General features: G+C 45.4%; 2 protein-coding genes across 2 annotated transcripts in view; both read left to right on the forward strand.

Annotated features, from left to right (window-relative positions):
* Positions 1 to 17,500, forward strand: part of LOC310791600 (protein NLRC3-like) — a gene marked incomplete at both ends in the record, with an annotated part of 370,782 nt that overhangs the window by 97,929 nt on the left and 255,353 nt on the right. The window lies entirely within an intron of this gene.
* Positions 1 to 17,500, forward strand: part of LOC310791139 (intermembrane lipid transfer protein VPS13C-like) — a gene marked incomplete at its 5' end in the record, with an annotated part of 102,476 nt that overhangs the window by 55,704 nt on the left and 29,272 nt on the right. The window contains 7 exons of the mRNA XM_083652836.1: positions 299 to 688; positions 4,167 to 4,271; positions 5,215 to 5,385; positions 5,579 to 5,704; positions 7,185 to 7,318; positions 8,626 to 8,752; positions 9,015 to 9,250. Coding sequence (XP_083508962.1) covers positions 299 to 688; positions 4,167 to 4,271; positions 5,215 to 5,385; positions 5,579 to 5,704; positions 7,185 to 7,318; positions 8,626 to 8,752; positions 9,015 to 9,250 — 1,289 coding nt within the window. The remainder of the gene's footprint in view (positions 1 to 298; positions 689 to 4,166; positions 4,272 to 5,214; positions 5,386 to 5,578; positions 5,705 to 7,184; positions 7,319 to 8,625; positions 8,753 to 9,014; positions 9,251 to 17,500) is intronic.

Genomic DNA, 17,500 nt, shown 5'->3' on the forward strand with positions numbered 1-17,500 from the left:
TTAATATTAATATTGAGCTCAGAATTTCCTAGATTATTTTTGTTTTCTCACTTATTATTTACTATAATAATATGCTACCTGGAGAATGCCACACTTAAGTCCCTGGAGGGTTTTCAGGGGATTCTCCTTCACATTCAATGATGATTATATTGTATTTTTTGTAATTGATTGTATATGTATAAATAACAACAACAACAACAACAACTTGCCTCTCTGGACTTCCGTAGTGAGTTAATTGAAACTATTCTAATTGACTCTGATGTGTAAATCTAAGGTGTTTTTATAATCCCCTCCCCAGGGTTCAGCAGAGTTCTACGAGCTGCAGGAGGGCAGCTCCTCTGACATCCTGAACGCTCGTATCTCTGGAGAGATGATGGAGCTGGTGCTGGCTCAGTACCAGGGCCGTGACTGGCACGGCCACGTGCGCGTGGACCCGGACCTGCCCGAGTTCTTCCCCGTCTCCTTCACCTGCGACTCGGACCCCCGGCTGACGGCCGACGTGAGCGTGCACGTGACGAGAGCGCACGGCCGCCTGCTGCTGTCGGCCTTCAGCCCGTACTGGATCATCAACAAGACGTCGCGCGTGCTGCAGTACCGCGCCGACGAGCTGTCCGTCAAACACCCCGCAGACTACCGAGATGTGGTGCTCTTCTCCTTCAGGAAGAAGGCCCTGTTCAGCAAGAGCAAGGTAGGCCTGTTAGCACGACCCAGGTGGAAGTCAAAATGCAGACACTTGTTGGTGGTTGAACAAACCCAAAGGATTTATTAACAAAATGTGGTGCGGGCTGTCAGGCAGGAAATCAGGATTCCTGGGAAGCAAGAAAAAAAACAAGATCAGTACTGGACTCCAAAAAACACAGATGAAAGTCAATAGGAAAATACTTGGAACAGGTTAGGATAATGACACAATACCAATCATAAGTCATTTCAAGGATCTGACACAGCTTGAAGGGAGACCGGCATACAGGTGCATCTAAAAAAAAATATATATAATGGAAACGTTTGTTTTTTTCATGATTTAATTCAAAAAGTTAAACTTTCATATATTCTAGATTCATTACTTTTAATTTGGATGATTACAGCTTAACTCATGAAAATCAAAAAATTACACTCAACAGGTTGAAGTGATGTCTCGTCATAGACGCTGGGTTAGCTGGCTCAGCCTGGCTGTGGACGTGGTCAGGGTGGGGTAAATCCCCCGTTCTATCCATTCAGCAAAGCTGTTAGCCCGGCCCAGGCAGACACGATCAGGGATTTAACCACCGCAGTAAACGCACATCTGAGCAGATGTCTTGTGTTCTGCTCTAGAACCCCCAAACCTGTAGTGTAGAGCCGCAGCACCTTCCTTTGGTGAGTCAGCCCATTGAGATATATCGGCGGTTTTACCCCACTCGCACGCCAGCCGTTTAACATTTTGTGGGCGTTCCCACACATGCCGACTGTCTCTATACTTGGTCGGGGCTCCTTTTGCAGGAATGACTGCATCAATGCGGCATGGCGTGACGTGTTTAGCAGCAATGGCAGGCAGGAGCAATTATGTTCAAGGAAAATCAAAAACAGAAGAAAAAGCACACACAAAAAAATGTGTTAACACATTCACTGCCAACAGTTTTTTTTTACTGTAGGTAGCTTCTGCCAAGTTTTTTTTTTGAGGATTCTGGCTCATCTTTCAAGAGCCGAGGATTATTTTCTGCTAGGATTTTGTGAACACAAAATATCTCAAAAGAACTAATAGAATGTGTGCTTTCTCTGTCTAAAAGAGTTAGTTTGTAGAGTTAGTAGTTATGTAGGCATTAGCAGTTGAATACAGCATGGTTTCAGCGTCTGAAAATGAAAGGTGAGAAAAATGCCTTTTTGTGAAATTCGATAGAACAGTCACTTTAACCATTTATTTTTGGCATCAAAGACATCTAAACAATTTGTTCTGAACAGTATTTTCCTCCATAACAGCACCCGCACCCCCCTCTCCTTCAAACTCCTCCCTCCGTGGGCGTTCTCCTCCTCCCTCCTTGGCTCTGCAGCAGGTGTGTCACAAGCGAGTTTCTGCTGCCTGTCTGCTGCCTGGCGGCCCCTCGTCGGGCGAGCCTGGATGGGGCTCGCTCGTTTCTTGGGGTTTCGGTTGAGAGCTTTGATGAAGCTTTTGCGATTCTGGGCTTTATGCTGCGTGTTTCAAAGTGTGTTGCACCCAGTCTATTTTTGGAACCCCCCACCGTTGTGCGCCACCGTTGTGCGCCAGCGCGAAAGCGTTTTCGCCAAACCATTCTACAGTATGAGAATGGTTTCCTCACGCTTTTCCCTGCAGTTTTGGCTCGCTTTCTCTAGTCTGGAGAGCACTGTCGCCACTTAGTGGGTCGGTGGAATGGGTTGTACACGTTCGGTGGCTCCCATATTTTTTAGAGCTGTGCATCTTCACTGATCTCACGATTCGATACGATTCGATTATACAAGTCTACGATTCGATTCGATTCGATTATACGATGCATCTTAAATCGATGCGTCACTTTTTCCGCAATACATGATTTATTTTTTCTCGCTTTCTTTTTTCTCACTGTGTGGCTACTTTTAAAATAAAAGTGCATTTGGAATTGCATTGTATTATGATCCATAATTAAAATAAACAACTGCATGTACTTACATTCTATTTTATTTGATTATAAAAAATAAAAAAAAATTAAATAATCGATTTTTAATATTTGTTTATCGATTCAGAATCGTCCTATTAACACGTTCACTGCCAACAACGAGTTGAGTCGTCAAACACAATCCAGCTGTTTACTGCCAACGACGAGTTGAGTCGTCAAAAAATATATATATTTTTTTTTGACGGTGCTACGTGGATCAATGCCCCCCGCGTCTCCTATGGAGATATTGGAAGTATTGAATGTGTATAATCTATTTTACCGACCAGCTAGGTGGCGACGGTGCCCTCCCGACAGAGAGAAAGTCAACCAAAAGCAGCCGCCTCCCGCGGCTGCTTCCTCCATTCTCAAGGAAATGGCTTGCCGATTTTACAGTCATCAGTCACCAGACTCGCCGCTCTCGGGCCGCGCCAGCAGCAGCACACGGGGGATTGCAAATTTGCATAATCGGGGCTCTCAAACCCAAGAGACGAGTGAGCCCTATCCACACTCGCTGCCAGGGAGGGAGGCTGCTCAAACTCGCTGCCAGGGAGGGAGGCTGCTCAAACTCGCTGCCAGGGAGGGAGGCTGTGAACTCGCAGCAGCAGCAGCAGAGCACTCGCTTGTGACAAACGCAGGCTGAAAGCCACTAGACACGCCCACGGAGGGAGGAGTTGAAGGAGAGGGCGTTCGGAACTATATTGTTTGGATGATTGATCTCTCACTGATGCCAAAAATAAATGGTTAAAGTGACTGTTCTGCCTGTTTGATTGAATTTCACAAAACTGCGATTATCTCAGCTTTCACTCTCAGACAGCTGAAACCATGCTGTACTCAACGGCTAATATCTACATAACTACTAACTCTACAAACTAACTCTTTTAGACAGAGAAAGCACACATTCTATTAGTACTTTTGTGAACTTTGTGTTCACAAACTCCAAGCAGAAAAGAATCCTCGGCTCTTTTAAAATGAGCCAGAATCCTCAAAAAACGGCCTGGCAGAAGCTACCTACAGCAAAAAAAAACGGCTGGCAGTCAATGTGTTAAGCATCGCGATGCATCTCTGAATCGATTATTTTCGGCAGCTCTAATATTTTTATAGGAGACCTAGGGGGCTTCGATCCACGTCCCACCGTCAATTTTTTTTTTTTTTTTTTTGACGAGTTGACTCGTCATTGGCAGTCAACCGTTGGTTTCTGCTTGACGAGTTGACTCGTCAACGACAATGAACGTGTTAATAGCAGTATATTATTTTTTATCTTTTATTATAAAAACAATATATGCACTCATATAAACGTATAAATACCTGTAAACATGCAATCAACCAAACTTAAAACAAAACCATCAAAGACAAACCAAACGGAAACTAGATTACTGTATGCAAATAAACCAGAGAAACCAAACCACTGTATCCTTGAAATTAAAAGAAAAAACAAGGAAACCGCTGTGTGCTAACAGCTGTGTGCTAACAGTGTGTTAACAGCTGTGTGCTAACAGCTGTGTGCTAACAGTGTGTTAACATTGTGTCTCTCCTCCTCTGGTGCAGCTGCAGCTGTGCGTCTCCACCTCCTCCTGGTCAGACGGCTTCTCTCTGGACACGGTGGGCAGTTACGGCTGTGTGCGCTGTCCCTCCACCACCATGGACTACCTGGTAACATCTCATACAGTTCCTCCTCTCAGGGTGCTGTCTGTCTGTCTGTTTGTCTGTCTGTCTGTCTGTCTGTCTCTCTCTCTGTCTGTCTGTCTGTCTGTCTGTCTGTCTGTCTCTCTGTCTGTCTGTCTGTCTGTCGACAGACAGTGTGTTAATGTCTGTGTCATGAGCAGTATGAGGCAGACCGTTGGGCAAACTGGTCTGTTATTCCCAAACTGAACTGGTAGCAAGACCAAATGGGAATATACAAATTATAGGAACACAAGAATTCCCCCCATCTGTGTATTTTTGTTGTTGGACATACTTTAGTCAATCTAAATGTCAATATATTTGAACTTTTTAAGATTATGCTTAAAAAGTTAACTTTTGTCACCTGTTCTTAAAGCATAAGATCGCCCACAAATAATGATCTATTATCTACTCATCCCCATGCTGATGGAAGGACAGTGAAGGACACGGTTTTTAGTCGCAGCATCCTCTGACCTAAACCATTTAAGTTGATGGTGACCAACTTACAAATTTCAAAAAAGGGCTCCATATACTCCTCACTTTGGCTTAATCCAAGTCTCCACAAGCCTTGAGATGCCAAGTTGATTTGAAAATATGTAATTTACACCATGTTGTTAGCTGAAATCTTCATTGTAGCAGCCTGCTACCCCCCCCCCCCCCCCCCCCCCCCCCCCCCCCCCCCCAGGGTGTAAATCACATCTGTTCAAGTCAACTTAAACCCGCCCTTTCATCAGCATGGGTGTAAGTAGGCAATGACTTGATCTTCATTTTTGGGTGAACTTATCCTTTAAGTCATAAACACAGGAGAGAAAACTATTTAGATCAGACTTCTGTGTGTGCGTGTGTGTGTGTGTGTGTGTGTGTGTGTGTGTGTGTGTGTGTGTGTGTGTGTCTGCGTGTGCAAACGTGCGTGTGCGTGCGTGTGTGTGTGCAGGTGGGGGTGAGTATCCAGATGAGCAGCTTTAACCTGACCCGTATCGTGACCCTGAGTCCGTTCTTCACGCTGGTCAACAAGTCCTCATACGAGCTGGAGGTGGGCGAGCTGCAGGAGGGAGATGGAGATCACGCCTCCGCCACCAGGTGGCACTACATCGCCTCCACTGAGGTCAGTGAGCCGGACGCTGCCTTTACTTCTCCGCTAGTGATGCGCGCGGCCTCCCCAGAACCCGCTGCGTCCTGCGGGTTGGCCCGCCCTGCAGGCGGTCTGAGTCCGAAAATGAGGAAAATTGTTGTCAGTTGTTGTCTTGTGTGTTGCAGTGTGTTTCCACCGGTCAGTTGTTGTCTGTTGTGTGTTTCAGTGTCTGCCTCTGTGGCCGGAGAGCGTGGGGGGCCGCCTCTGTGTTCGAGTCGTCGGGTCTGAATCTTCCTCCAAGTCCTTCTTCTTCAACAAGCAGGACAACGGCACCCTACTGGGCATGGACCAGGTCAGTCTGCAGTAGAGGTCTTCACGGGTCCAAAATCACGGACCCGGACCCTAATGGACCTGGGGAATTTGTGCCCGAACCTGTAATGGACCCGTCTATTATTAGAAATCTGAGACCCGGCCCCGTTCAGATCCGAGACATACCGAGGCAGAGACTAGTGGTGTCGAGGTCAAAGTTGCTTGTTAACTGCTACAAGTTGTATATCAAATGAAACTTTGTGCATCTTTATTAACTAACGTTATAGCATTCTCCCCTGGTTGATGCTGCCTAACGCTAGTTAGATAGTACAGTGGCAGTCTCACTCTCTATGCTACCGCCATTCCTTCGCCCAAAAACACACACAACAGCGCTAGAAACAATCACATACATGTTGTGACTTGTGTACTCACCATGCGATCATCGAATAATAATCCAAAAGTACGGGAAACAGTCATCTTCAATTAAATCCATAGCGAGAGGAACCAGCAAGAGGGTTACCTCTCTGCAACGAAAATCACTTCCTCGTTTGCCTGAGGCGCATGTGTGCGCATGTGGTGGTCACATGCGCCTCATGTAAACGAGGAAGTCATTTTCATTGCAGATGGGAACGCTCTTTGCCAGTTATTTTCTCTATGGATTTACTTGCAGTTTGTGACAACAAGCCTCACGTGTGCTGTTTTGATGCGTTTCTCTCGTGATCAGCGCTGATCGCCGGGTCCACTCGGGTCTTATTGGACCCCGCATTTCACTGTCAGAACCCCGAGACCCGTGACAATCGCTACCGGAACCGACCCAGACCCGGAGGCACTTCTTTTGAATGGACCCAGACCCGGCTGGGTCGGAACCTCGGGTATTCGGGGGGTCGGGCATACCCGAAGACCTCTAGTCTGCAGTGGTTACATGCACTGCTCATCAATCTTTGCACACTGGAATACGTTCATCTCCGAAGCCCGTAGGAATGCATGGAGCATGGGTGTGGAGCTACTTGTCTCATCGTTTTGCCAGGGAAAGTGAAGGGAATGTTTTCTAATACATAATTAGATCAATCACCTAAACGCTATAAAACATTTCAAACATTTCATTGCAGGATGATGATGTTTTCTTTGGTGTGTCACCGCAAACACAATCACACAATCACACACACACACACACACACACACACACACACACACACACACACACACACACACACACACACACACACACAAATATCATCAACAGGGAAAAGGTGAAAAGAAAATATTTATTTTCCATCGTAAAATATAAAAAACACACCAAAAATAAAACACACCAAATAAAAAACAAAAATTAACCCAACTAAGCTGTTTTAGTTTATACAAAAATATAATATAATATAATATAATATAATATAATATAATATAATATAATATAATATAATATATTATAATATAATATAATATAATATAATATAATATATTGTGCACATTTGATTTTGGGGCTTAAAAAAATAACAAATATCTGTCTCTCTCTCTTCTCACAGTATGGAGGGATCATCGTGGACGTGAACATCTCAGATCACTCCACTGTTATCGGCTTCACTGACTACTATGAAGGAGCGGCTCCGGCTCTCATCGTCAACCACACGCCCTGGGTCACAGTCTGCTACAGACAGAGGTCAGTAACCACACACCCTGGGTCACAGTCTGCTACAGACAGAGGTCAGTAACCACAGGCCCTGGGTCACAGTCTGCTACAGACAGAGGTCAGTAACAACACGCCCTGGGTCACAGTCTGCTACAGACAGAGGTCAGTAACCACAGGCCCTGGGTCACAGTCTGCTACAGACAGAGGTCAGTAACCACACGCCCTGGGTCACAGTCTGCTACAGACAGAGGTCAGTAACCACACGCCCTGGGTCACAGTCTGCTACAGACAGAGGTCAGTAACCAGACGCCCTGGGTCACAGTCTGCTACAGACAGAGGTCAGTAACCACACGCCCTGGGTCACAGTCTGCTACAGACAGAGGTCAGTAACAACAGGCCCTGGGTCACAGTCTGCTACAGACAGAGGTCAGTAACCACACGCCCTGGGTCACAGTCTGCTACAGACAGAGGTCAGTAACAACACACCCTGGGTCACAGTCTGCTACAGACAGAGGTCAGTAACCACACGCCCTGGGTCACAGTCTGCTACAGACAGAGGTCAGTAACCACACGCCCTGGGTCACAGTCTGCTACAGACAGAGGTCAGTAACCACACGCCCTGGGTCACAGTCTGCTACAGACAGAGGTCAGTAACCACACACCCTGGGTCACCCTCTGCTACAGACGGGTCAATAACCACACGTCCTGGGTCACAGTCTGCTACAGACAGGTCAGTAACCATGGCAGTAAGAATGGCTGCCTCCGTGGCTCTCCAGCTCGAGCAGTAACATCAACGTTCATTGAGTTTAAACAGCCATAAGTGCAGTTATTGCAGAAATAGACTCAATAACAACAATTAAACAAGAGCAGGAGTTGCACCAGCGAGGTTTCTCAGCCGAAAATATGTTTTCGCCGTTGTTCTGAGTGGATTTGGATTTGACTGGATCTGATGCTGATTGGCTGAAGGACTGGCTACTTCCACCCACTGAAGTCACTGTGCACAGCGCTGAGTCCAGACGGATCCACAGAACCAAACAGTTCATGGATCTGGATGGTTTTAACCAGGCTAGTGTTAGAATACTGTTTCCACACTGTCGTCTATATATATCTCTATATTTATCTTTCTCTATATGAATGTGTCTGTCTGTCTGTGTGTCTGTCTCTCTATCTGTCTGTCTGTCTGTGTGTCTGTCTCTCTGTCTGTGTGTCTGTCTGTGTGTCTGTCTGTCTGTCTGTCTGTCTGTCTCTCTGTCTGTCTGTCTGTCTCTCTGTCTATCTGTATGTCTCTCTATCTGTCTGTCTGTCTCTCTATCTGTCTGTGTGTCTGTGTCTCTCAGTGGTTCCTCTGTGACTCGTCAGTTGAAGCCAGGAGAGGCTCAGAGGTTTTCTTGGGAGAATCCGGCCGGCGTTCGGACCCTCAGCTGGAGCTGCAGTGAACATTCTGGACAGCTGGACCTGGTCAAGGTAAGAGACACTTACATACGTATTACATATGTATGTATGATTTTGAATGTCACTGCATTATGTGACAAAGTAATTTCCTGCAAAGAATCAATAAAATATCTAATCTGTCTGTCTGTGTGTGTGTGTGTGTGTGTGTGTGTGTGTCTGTCTGTCTGTCTGTCTGTCTGTCTGTGTGTCTGTCTGTCTGTCTGTGTGTCTGTGTGTCTGTCTGTCTGTCTGTCTGTCTGTCTGTCTGTGTGTCTGTGTCTCTGTGTCTGTGCAGGATGAGTGTGGTCAGTTTGAGTATGACAGCCTGTCTCAGGTGCACTGGGTGTCCTTCCTGGATGGGCGTCAGCGGGTGCTGCTGTTCACGGAGGATGTTGCCGTGGTGACGAAGGCGCGGCAGGCGGAGGAGCTGGAGCAGTTCCAGCAGGAAGTCAACGTGTCGCTGCAGAACCTCGGCCTGTCGCTCATCAACAACACCAACCGCCAAGAGATCGCCTACGTCGGCATCACCAGGTACGCACACCACACACACACACACACACACACACACACACACACACACACACACACACACACACACACACACACACACACACACACATAGACACAGGGAGCAGGGGCGGGGTCAAGAGCAACCATGGAAAATCTTCAGGGGGATCGTGATCTACAAAGCCCTGAGATGCAAGAGAGGAAAATAATTTGGCGATCCATTTTCTAAGTCTGATCTAAATAGTTTTCTCTCCTGTGTTTATGACTTGGTGAATGTTACAAAAGGGGTCTTAAAGTCGAGCTGAACCCAAGAATGACTTTTCTTTTCTTTTAGTTCAAATACCTGGGTATGCAGTGCACCTATTTAATAATGTATGCAAAACAAATCACAACAATCTAATTTCTTTAGTTTTTCACACTTTTTCACGTCAAAAGTTCGTTTTTCAAGATTTCATTGATAACAGTAATTTACAGTTTGCTGACATCACCCAGTACTATCAAATTTCTACCCCATTTCAACCAATCATATCACGACATGCAGCTGTCAATCAAATCTTCATTTCTGGATAATTTTCTCTTCCAAATGAAGTCGAAAATGGCACCTAGTGCCTGTCATTTGGCAGAATTCCTATCCCATAAACTAACTACTAACTTGGCCAATTGTTAGAAACATGGATAAAAAACAAAAACTATAATCTCTAAGAATGCAAAGAAATGTAACTGGCTCGTTAAAACGCGCATTCCAGGGATATCGTATCGTTACAGCAGCAATAATGGCGCGCGCATCCAAGAGCTTGGTTGTCAGGGGTCGCACTTCGGAGATTCCAGGCCAACGTGCTGCACTCTCCGCTCGGCAACACGAAGGCAGCTGAGCTCCACTCCTCCCGTCACCAGGCTCTTCCCGAGGGGAGCGCCACAACACACTGAATCGCACTCGATTTGGAGGCGATTATGTGTGGTCTGCAAAAACCTTCACATGGAGGGAATTTGAAATTTTCATTTTTTGACATCTTCATAAATTAGAAACTCTCCCCTATAGAGTATATAACTTATTGAATGACTGCAATAGCTCTCAGATCAAAAGTTATTAGTATTTTAATGTTATGTGTCTAAAAGTAAAATGTGAGAAAGGCTTTAAACATTCCACATTTTATTTTCTAGAGTGGCATTCCACCAAAACAATACTTCTCCCTTTGTTTTATGAAAATAATTATTCACTGTGATGTGCTATGGAGATGAAAGTAACCAAATCACTGAAAATACATGAAAAACAAATTTTCAACCGTCTTTTGCTCATTGCCAACAAGGTGCAGCAGCAACATGTTTCTGCAGACCACCACACATATGATTGACCATGATTAGAATTTAAGAACAAGGAAAGAAAGAATCATCAAAAAATCAAGTTTATTTACAGGAAATAGCCACCTCCCACTTAGAAAATGTCACAGCATTTGTAACAAATGTAACAATGGCTGTTAACATACATAGAAAGAAAGCCAACGTCTTGAAGAATGTCATGCTGTAAAAAAATGAAAATCTGAAAAAACGAATGTATCAATATTATGTACAATATTTACATACTCAAGTAGAAAAACAAAAAAACTTTTTCAAGTAATATCTTAGCATCACATTGAATGTAAAGCTTGTTTTTCGGGGTGCCTCCGGCTCCTATTCACTTCTGCACAATTACAGTATAATGGAAGGTGTTTGCACATCACACACCTTGTCATGTTCACACACATCCAACTTGCTTATTATAGCAAGTGCATTATAGCAGCTACGCCTTAAAACATGGGTCAAGACATCTGGACAACACATCTCACTGGCTTCCCCCTCATGTTCGTTGTTGTCTGGTCTGACATCTGACGTGTGTAAACAGTAGGGATGGGCGCGAGTACTCGGGTACTCGAGCACTCGTTCATAACGTCAGTATTCGAGTAACGTTTCTGCTGTTCGGGTACTCGCCCCACTCCCCACCCCTTTAAAAATGGTAGAAGATCTACGCACGCATCGTCATGTGGATCTGGCAGCAACCAGCAGCAACTGCACGGCCGGTCTCGCTGTGTTTCCCTCCCATTCAACGAACACGCCTGGGTTTCTTGTGACTAAACTCTATCAGGCGTCAAGTCAGCCAGAATGTACCAAGTACGTCATCCGCTTTGTTGCTTTCAAAATAAAATGCTTATTTGTAACCTTATTTATTTTGAGTAATGCGTTACAGCCACAGTTTCACGCCATATAACATCACAACGAGTATTTTGATACAAGGATGCTGCTTCATTCATTGAAATACTTTTTCTCCTCCAACGTGCATCAATAAGCTATTTACTTTTGTTTAAGTAACATTATTTTGAAAGTTTTAACCGGAAGTTTTCCAGCTCTTCCCGAAAATGTTGGCTGGAGATATTCTCCCGAATGAGAAGCACGCTTCTTCATAGCGCACGCCCGATAAAACTAATTCAAAACGTTGCACTAGTTTACTGACTACACTGTCGTTTCCCATAACGTTAGTCACAAGAAATGTGGAGAAAGAATCACTTTTTGGGAGACAATCGCATCATGGTGATCACTATTCAGCAACAATGGACATGTATTGGAAATCAAATGCCTTCGCTTGTTTCACAACTTGTCTGCTCCAAAGCGCTAATCCAACCATCGGAGATACTGTCTAAAGGTAGGCTTTGGATGTTAGCTTAGCGTCACCTAATATCACAGTCAGTCCCTCTCCTGACAAAAATGCTCCAGGTAGCGCTTTTTCCATTAAAAAATGCAAACGTTATGTGTGAACAGCCCGATACACAGCAGATTACCCCTGCTCAGTCATTACCATAGTAATCACACAGCCCCCCCCCCCGCGCGAGTACTCGAGCACTCGTTCAAAATAGAAGGAGAGTACTCGACTATTTAAATTGCTTAAAATGCCCATCCCTAGTAAACAGTCTACATGTTTGTTGTTGTCTGGTCTGACGTCTGACGTGTGTAAACAGCCTACATGTTTGTTGTTGTCTGGTCTGACATCTGACGTGTGTAAACAAGCTACATGTTCGTTGTTGTCTGGTCTGACATCTGACGTGTGTAAACAGCCTACATGTTCGTTGTTGTCTGGTCTGACATCTGACGTGTGTAAACAGTCTACATGTTCGTTGTTGTCTGGTCTGACATCTGACGTGTGTAAACAGTCTACATGTTCGTTGTTGTCTGGTCTGACATCTGACGTGTGTAAACAGCCTACATGTTCGTTGTTGTCTGGTCTGACATCTGACGTGTGTAAACAGCCTACATGTTTGTTGTTGTCTGGTCTGACATCTGACGTGTGTAAACAGCCTACATGTTTGTTGTTGTCTGGTCTGACATCTGACGTGTGTAAACAGCCTACATGTTTGTTGTTGTCTGGTCTGACATCTGACGTGTGTAAACTACAAAATGGACATAATAGCATCCCGGATAGCTTGGTGAGACGGTTGATGTTCACCATAGTAAGCAACACTGTGAGGAGCAGGGAGGTCTGGATGCTCAGTGTTCCACTCTGGTAAGAAGTGCTCCTTATGGATCTCACAGATGTTGTGTAGAATACAACAGGCGACCACAACATCCGACACAAAGGAGGTAGAAATGTCATTTCGCTTGGCCAGGCACCTCCAGCGACCTTTGAGACGTCCGAATGCACTTTCTACCACCGTCATCGCCGAGCCCAGCTTGAAGTTGAAGGCTTTCTGCTGCTCAGCGAGTAGGTGGTCGCGTGTGAAGCCCGTCATCAGCCACTTCCTGATGGGGTACGCTGTGTCTCCCATTAGATGCACAGGGACTTCCACTCCGTTAACAGTGATGGATTTCTGTGGAGAGAGCAACGCAGATGTATAAGTACGTGTAGCAGTAAACACAAGTTAGTTTTGTCAGAAAGGTGTCAGGTGTGTCAGCTCTGTTAAATACATGTAGCAGTACACACACAGTTAGTTTTGTCAGAAAGGTGTCAGGTGTGTCAGCTCTGTTAAATACGTGTAGCAGTACACAGTTAGTTTTCTCAGAAAGGTGTCAGGTGTGTCAGCTCTGTTAAATACATGTAGCAGTACACACACAGTTAGTTTTGTCAGAAAGGTGTCAGGTGTGTCAGCTCTGTTAAATACGTGTAGCAGTAAACACACAGTTTTGTCAGAAAGGTGTAAGGTGTGTCAGCTCTGTTAAATACGTGTAGCAGTAAACACACAGTTTTGTCAGAAAGGTGTAAGGTGTGTCAGCTCTGTTAAATACGTGTAGCAGTACACACACAGTTAGTTTTCTCAGAAAGGTGTCAGGTGTGTCAGCTCTGTTAAATACATGTAGCAGTACACACACAGTTAGTTTTCTCAGAAAGGTGTCAGGTGTGTCAGCTCTGTTAAATACGTGTAGCAGTACACACACAGTTAGTTTTCTCAGAAAGGTGTCAGGTGTGTCAGCTCTGTTAAATACGTGTAGCAGTACACACACAGTTAGTTTTCTCAGAAAGGTGTCAGGTGTGTCAGCTCTGTTAAATACGTGTAGCAGTACACACACAGTTAGTTTTGTCAGAAAGGTGTCAGGTGTGTCAGCTCTGTTAAATACGTGTAGCAGTACACACACAGTTAGTTTTCTCAGAAAGGTGTCAGGTGTGTCAGCTCTGTTAAATACATGTAGCAGTACACACACAGTTAGTTTTGTCAGAAAGGTGTCAGGTGTGTCAGCTCTGTTAAATACGTGTAGCAGTACACACACAGTTAGTTTTCTCAGAAAGGTGTCAGGTGTGTCAGCTCTGTTAAATACGTGTAGCAGTACACACACAGTTAGTTTTCTCAGAAAGGTGTCAGGTGTGTCAGCTCTGTTAAATACGTGTAGCAGTAAACACACAGTTAGTTTTGTCAGAAAAGTGTCAGGTGTGTCAGCTCTGTTAAATACGTGTAGCAGTACACACACAGTTTTGTCAGAAAGTTTGTCAGAAAGGTGTCAGGTGTGTCAGCTCTGTTAAATACATGTAGCAGTACACACACAGTTTTGTCAGAAAGTTTGTCAGAAAGGTGTCAGGTGTGTCAGCTCTGTTAAATACGTGTAGCAGTACACACACAGTTTTGTCAGAAAGTTTGTCAGAAAGGTGTAAGGTGTGTCAGCTCTGTACAGATATATGCCACAGTATCACTGTGATTGCACCCTGTATGATTATTACATGTGAAAAGTGACGACAAGATGACCTGAGGCTCAAAACGTTGTCTTAGTCTTAAGAAGTAAAGCATTATTTGGAGCATAAGTGTGTGCAGGTTCCATGATTACATGTGACACGAGAGAGAGAGACCCGGGTCAGCTGGGTGAAGGACTAAGCATTGATGGCACACGTTCTACCAGGTGATGTCCAACATGTGAAATTACATTACGACATTTGGCAGACGCTTTTATCCAAAGCGACTTACAATAACACATTTTTGTCAGCAATAGAGCAATTAACTATGCAACACAATCTATGACAACTACAACTTCGGAAGGAATAGTGGTAAAGTTTAAGTTCGTTTTTTTTTTTTTTTAGAGAGAGAGAGAGAGAAAGAAGTTAGTTTTAAGAATGGAATAAATTGATTGATCTACAGATATGACTGTAAAATGGAGTACATATGTATTTACCTCACGTGGGAAGAGGTACCCGTCTTGCTCCTCTGCCTTCCTGTAGATGGGCGAGTTGGAAAACACCTCAGCAGCATGAGAGCGACCAGGCCAACCTACAAACACATGTGTGAAGCTGGAGAGACAAAAAGACAAGACATGTACAGATCATTCATCACAATCAGAAACTAGCTTGGTGTAGTTTGTGCACAAGTTATATAAGATACACAGACAACACAATACGTACAAATACATTTACAACTTAATACAAGATATAAACAGAGTATTAAAGTGACAAAGTACAAAGTTAGCTAGGCCAACTTGTTGATTTTTGTTTTAGCACAAATGCCCTGCTCCTTACCAGCATCTGTGGTCAACAACAGCTTGTAGGACAATGGAGTGCCACCCATTCTGATTGTAGTAGGCCGGTGCGTCGACATTGGGGGTGGGGATGGGAATGTGTGTGCCGCCGATGGCACCGGCACACTGTGGGTACCCCTGGCCCCGGCTGGCAAATGCGTCCACCGTCTCCTGAAGACGAGCGCCACTGGGCAGGTCAACAAAGCGCTTATAGAGCAGCGTCTTCAGCGCTCTGGTAACCTGGCGTACCAACACGCACACCGTGGCGACACCGACGCCAAAGATACAACTATGGAGCGGTATTCACACGGGGTAGCGTACCACCACAACGCCACGGCGAGTCGCAGCCGAGGCTCCAGAGGCTGCCGCCAGTTTGTCGTCCTGCGCGTCAGGTGTGGCCCGACGAGTTCCGAGATGAAGCCGAAGGTGTCCCGCGACATACGGAAATGACTCCGCCACTCGTCGTCGTTGAAATTGTTGAGGACGTTGGACCAGAACACGGGCCCGTGTGGTCTCTCTCTCCTCCACATGCGTCTCTCCGAGATCAGTCCGCACTGTGCGAGGAGAAGCAAACGTCTCCGCCTGCGGCTCCTGAGCCTGGCGCGCCTCGCCTCCTCGAAGCGCTCCCGGCTCCTCTTCAGGTCCTCCTCGAACCTCGCCTCGATCTGCTCCCACGAATCCGCCATTGTTCCCATCATGTGGAAGAGGAGCGTCAGCAACTTCGCTCGCATTTGCAGAACATGAACGGCTACCAAAAGCACAGCAGCCATGTCCGGCGGCGACTCCGGCGCCATGTTGTTGTTGTTGTTTTGGGAAGCGGCGCGTTTGTTACACGTCACACTAGACGTCCACGCTGTTGTCTTTTTAACGTCGGTTCACGGCACGCCTCCTTTCCTTCTGGTTTGTTGTGTACAAAAAGGACAGAGAGCTCCTAATGGCGGAGCTTCTTCACACCAGTATCGCGTGTTCTCAGTGCAAAAAGGGCTCCTCTTTCTCTCTGTGTTGGAGAGACCGCATGTTCTCCCTCCATGCAGCAGCCTGCTGCATGAATACTGACTGTGTGTGTGTGTGTGTGTGTGGGAGGAGGGGAGTTGGGGAATTTGAGTCATGTGATCAAAGGGGGAGGAGGAGGAAGTGTGAATTGGATCCTTTGAGGGCTGCGATGATGGAAAAAAGGCATGACCCACCCCTCTCTGCCTCTGATTGGCCTAGCGTCAAATGTTCATCCAATCACATTCGCTTACCTATCCTGCATCTCTTTCTACTAACCTCGCGTCACCAGGCTCTTCTCGGCGAGAAAGAGCCTGGCTCCCGCCCACAATTGATTTTGTCACCCTACTGGTTCCGACCTAGAGCCCGCCCTAGACCGGATGGCAGCGTTTCTAGCTCGTCAACTTTCACGTTAACTTGACAATTTGACCCAAGTATCAGAACGGCAAACAACAAAACAAAAGATGGACGTACCGAACGAAGTTTTTGAAGAAGTTCTTTTAGAAACATTGCGGATTTACAATCTCACATCTTTTAAGCCAATACAGAAGCTTTGCATCAGACAATTAATCGAGGGAAGAGACGTTCTCGCATGTCTACCAACTGGTTTTGGGAAAAGCTTAGTATTCCAAACCTGGCCGACGGTGTGTCGAGCCATATTGCATGAACGTTTTGTTTTATGTAACGCTAGCTTTGTTTTGATCAGGCTCTAGTTTAGGTAACATCACCGCGTCAAGCTAACGGCAACAAATACGTTGTTAGGCGCATTGCCATCCGGTGTTAATTCTGGTTCCCGGGTTTACGCCCCCATGACAAAAAGCGGGGTGGAAGGTGCCCAGACTACTTTCTACAGTCTGTTCTGAGACATCAATGGGTGAGACTCAGTGGATCAGACAGACAGCAGTTTTGCTTGCTAGCCTGAATGAAAGACGCCATGTGTGTTTATGTTTTAATATACCGGTAGTCTGGCCCTGTGGTTTATAACGCTGCTGCTACTCTTGCCAGTGCACGTATGTAGCCTATAGGGAAATCTAAAAAAAAAGATAAAAGACTCATGAGAATGATCAAGGCTGATATAAGAACAGGGTCACTGCATTACATTGAACTTTAATTCAGCTCATTGTAACACAAGTGACATGTATTTGAATTGAAATATAAATCAGAAGAAACAAGGTGATGACATTTAGAATGAAAATAAATAATACACATTCAAGTAGGCTATTGATCTCACACATAACCTTTTGATTCTATGCTGCCATCTGCCATCTCATGCTTGTTGATTTAATGGTTGTTTTGCACCTGCTGCTCACTTTATGAACAACTAAT

Source organism: Poromitra crassiceps, assembly GCF_964638095.1.
Source record: "Poromitra crassiceps genome assembly, chromosome: 16".
Lineage (NCBI taxonomy): Eukaryota > Metazoa > Chordata > Actinopteri > Beryciformes > Melamphaidae > Poromitra > Poromitra crassiceps.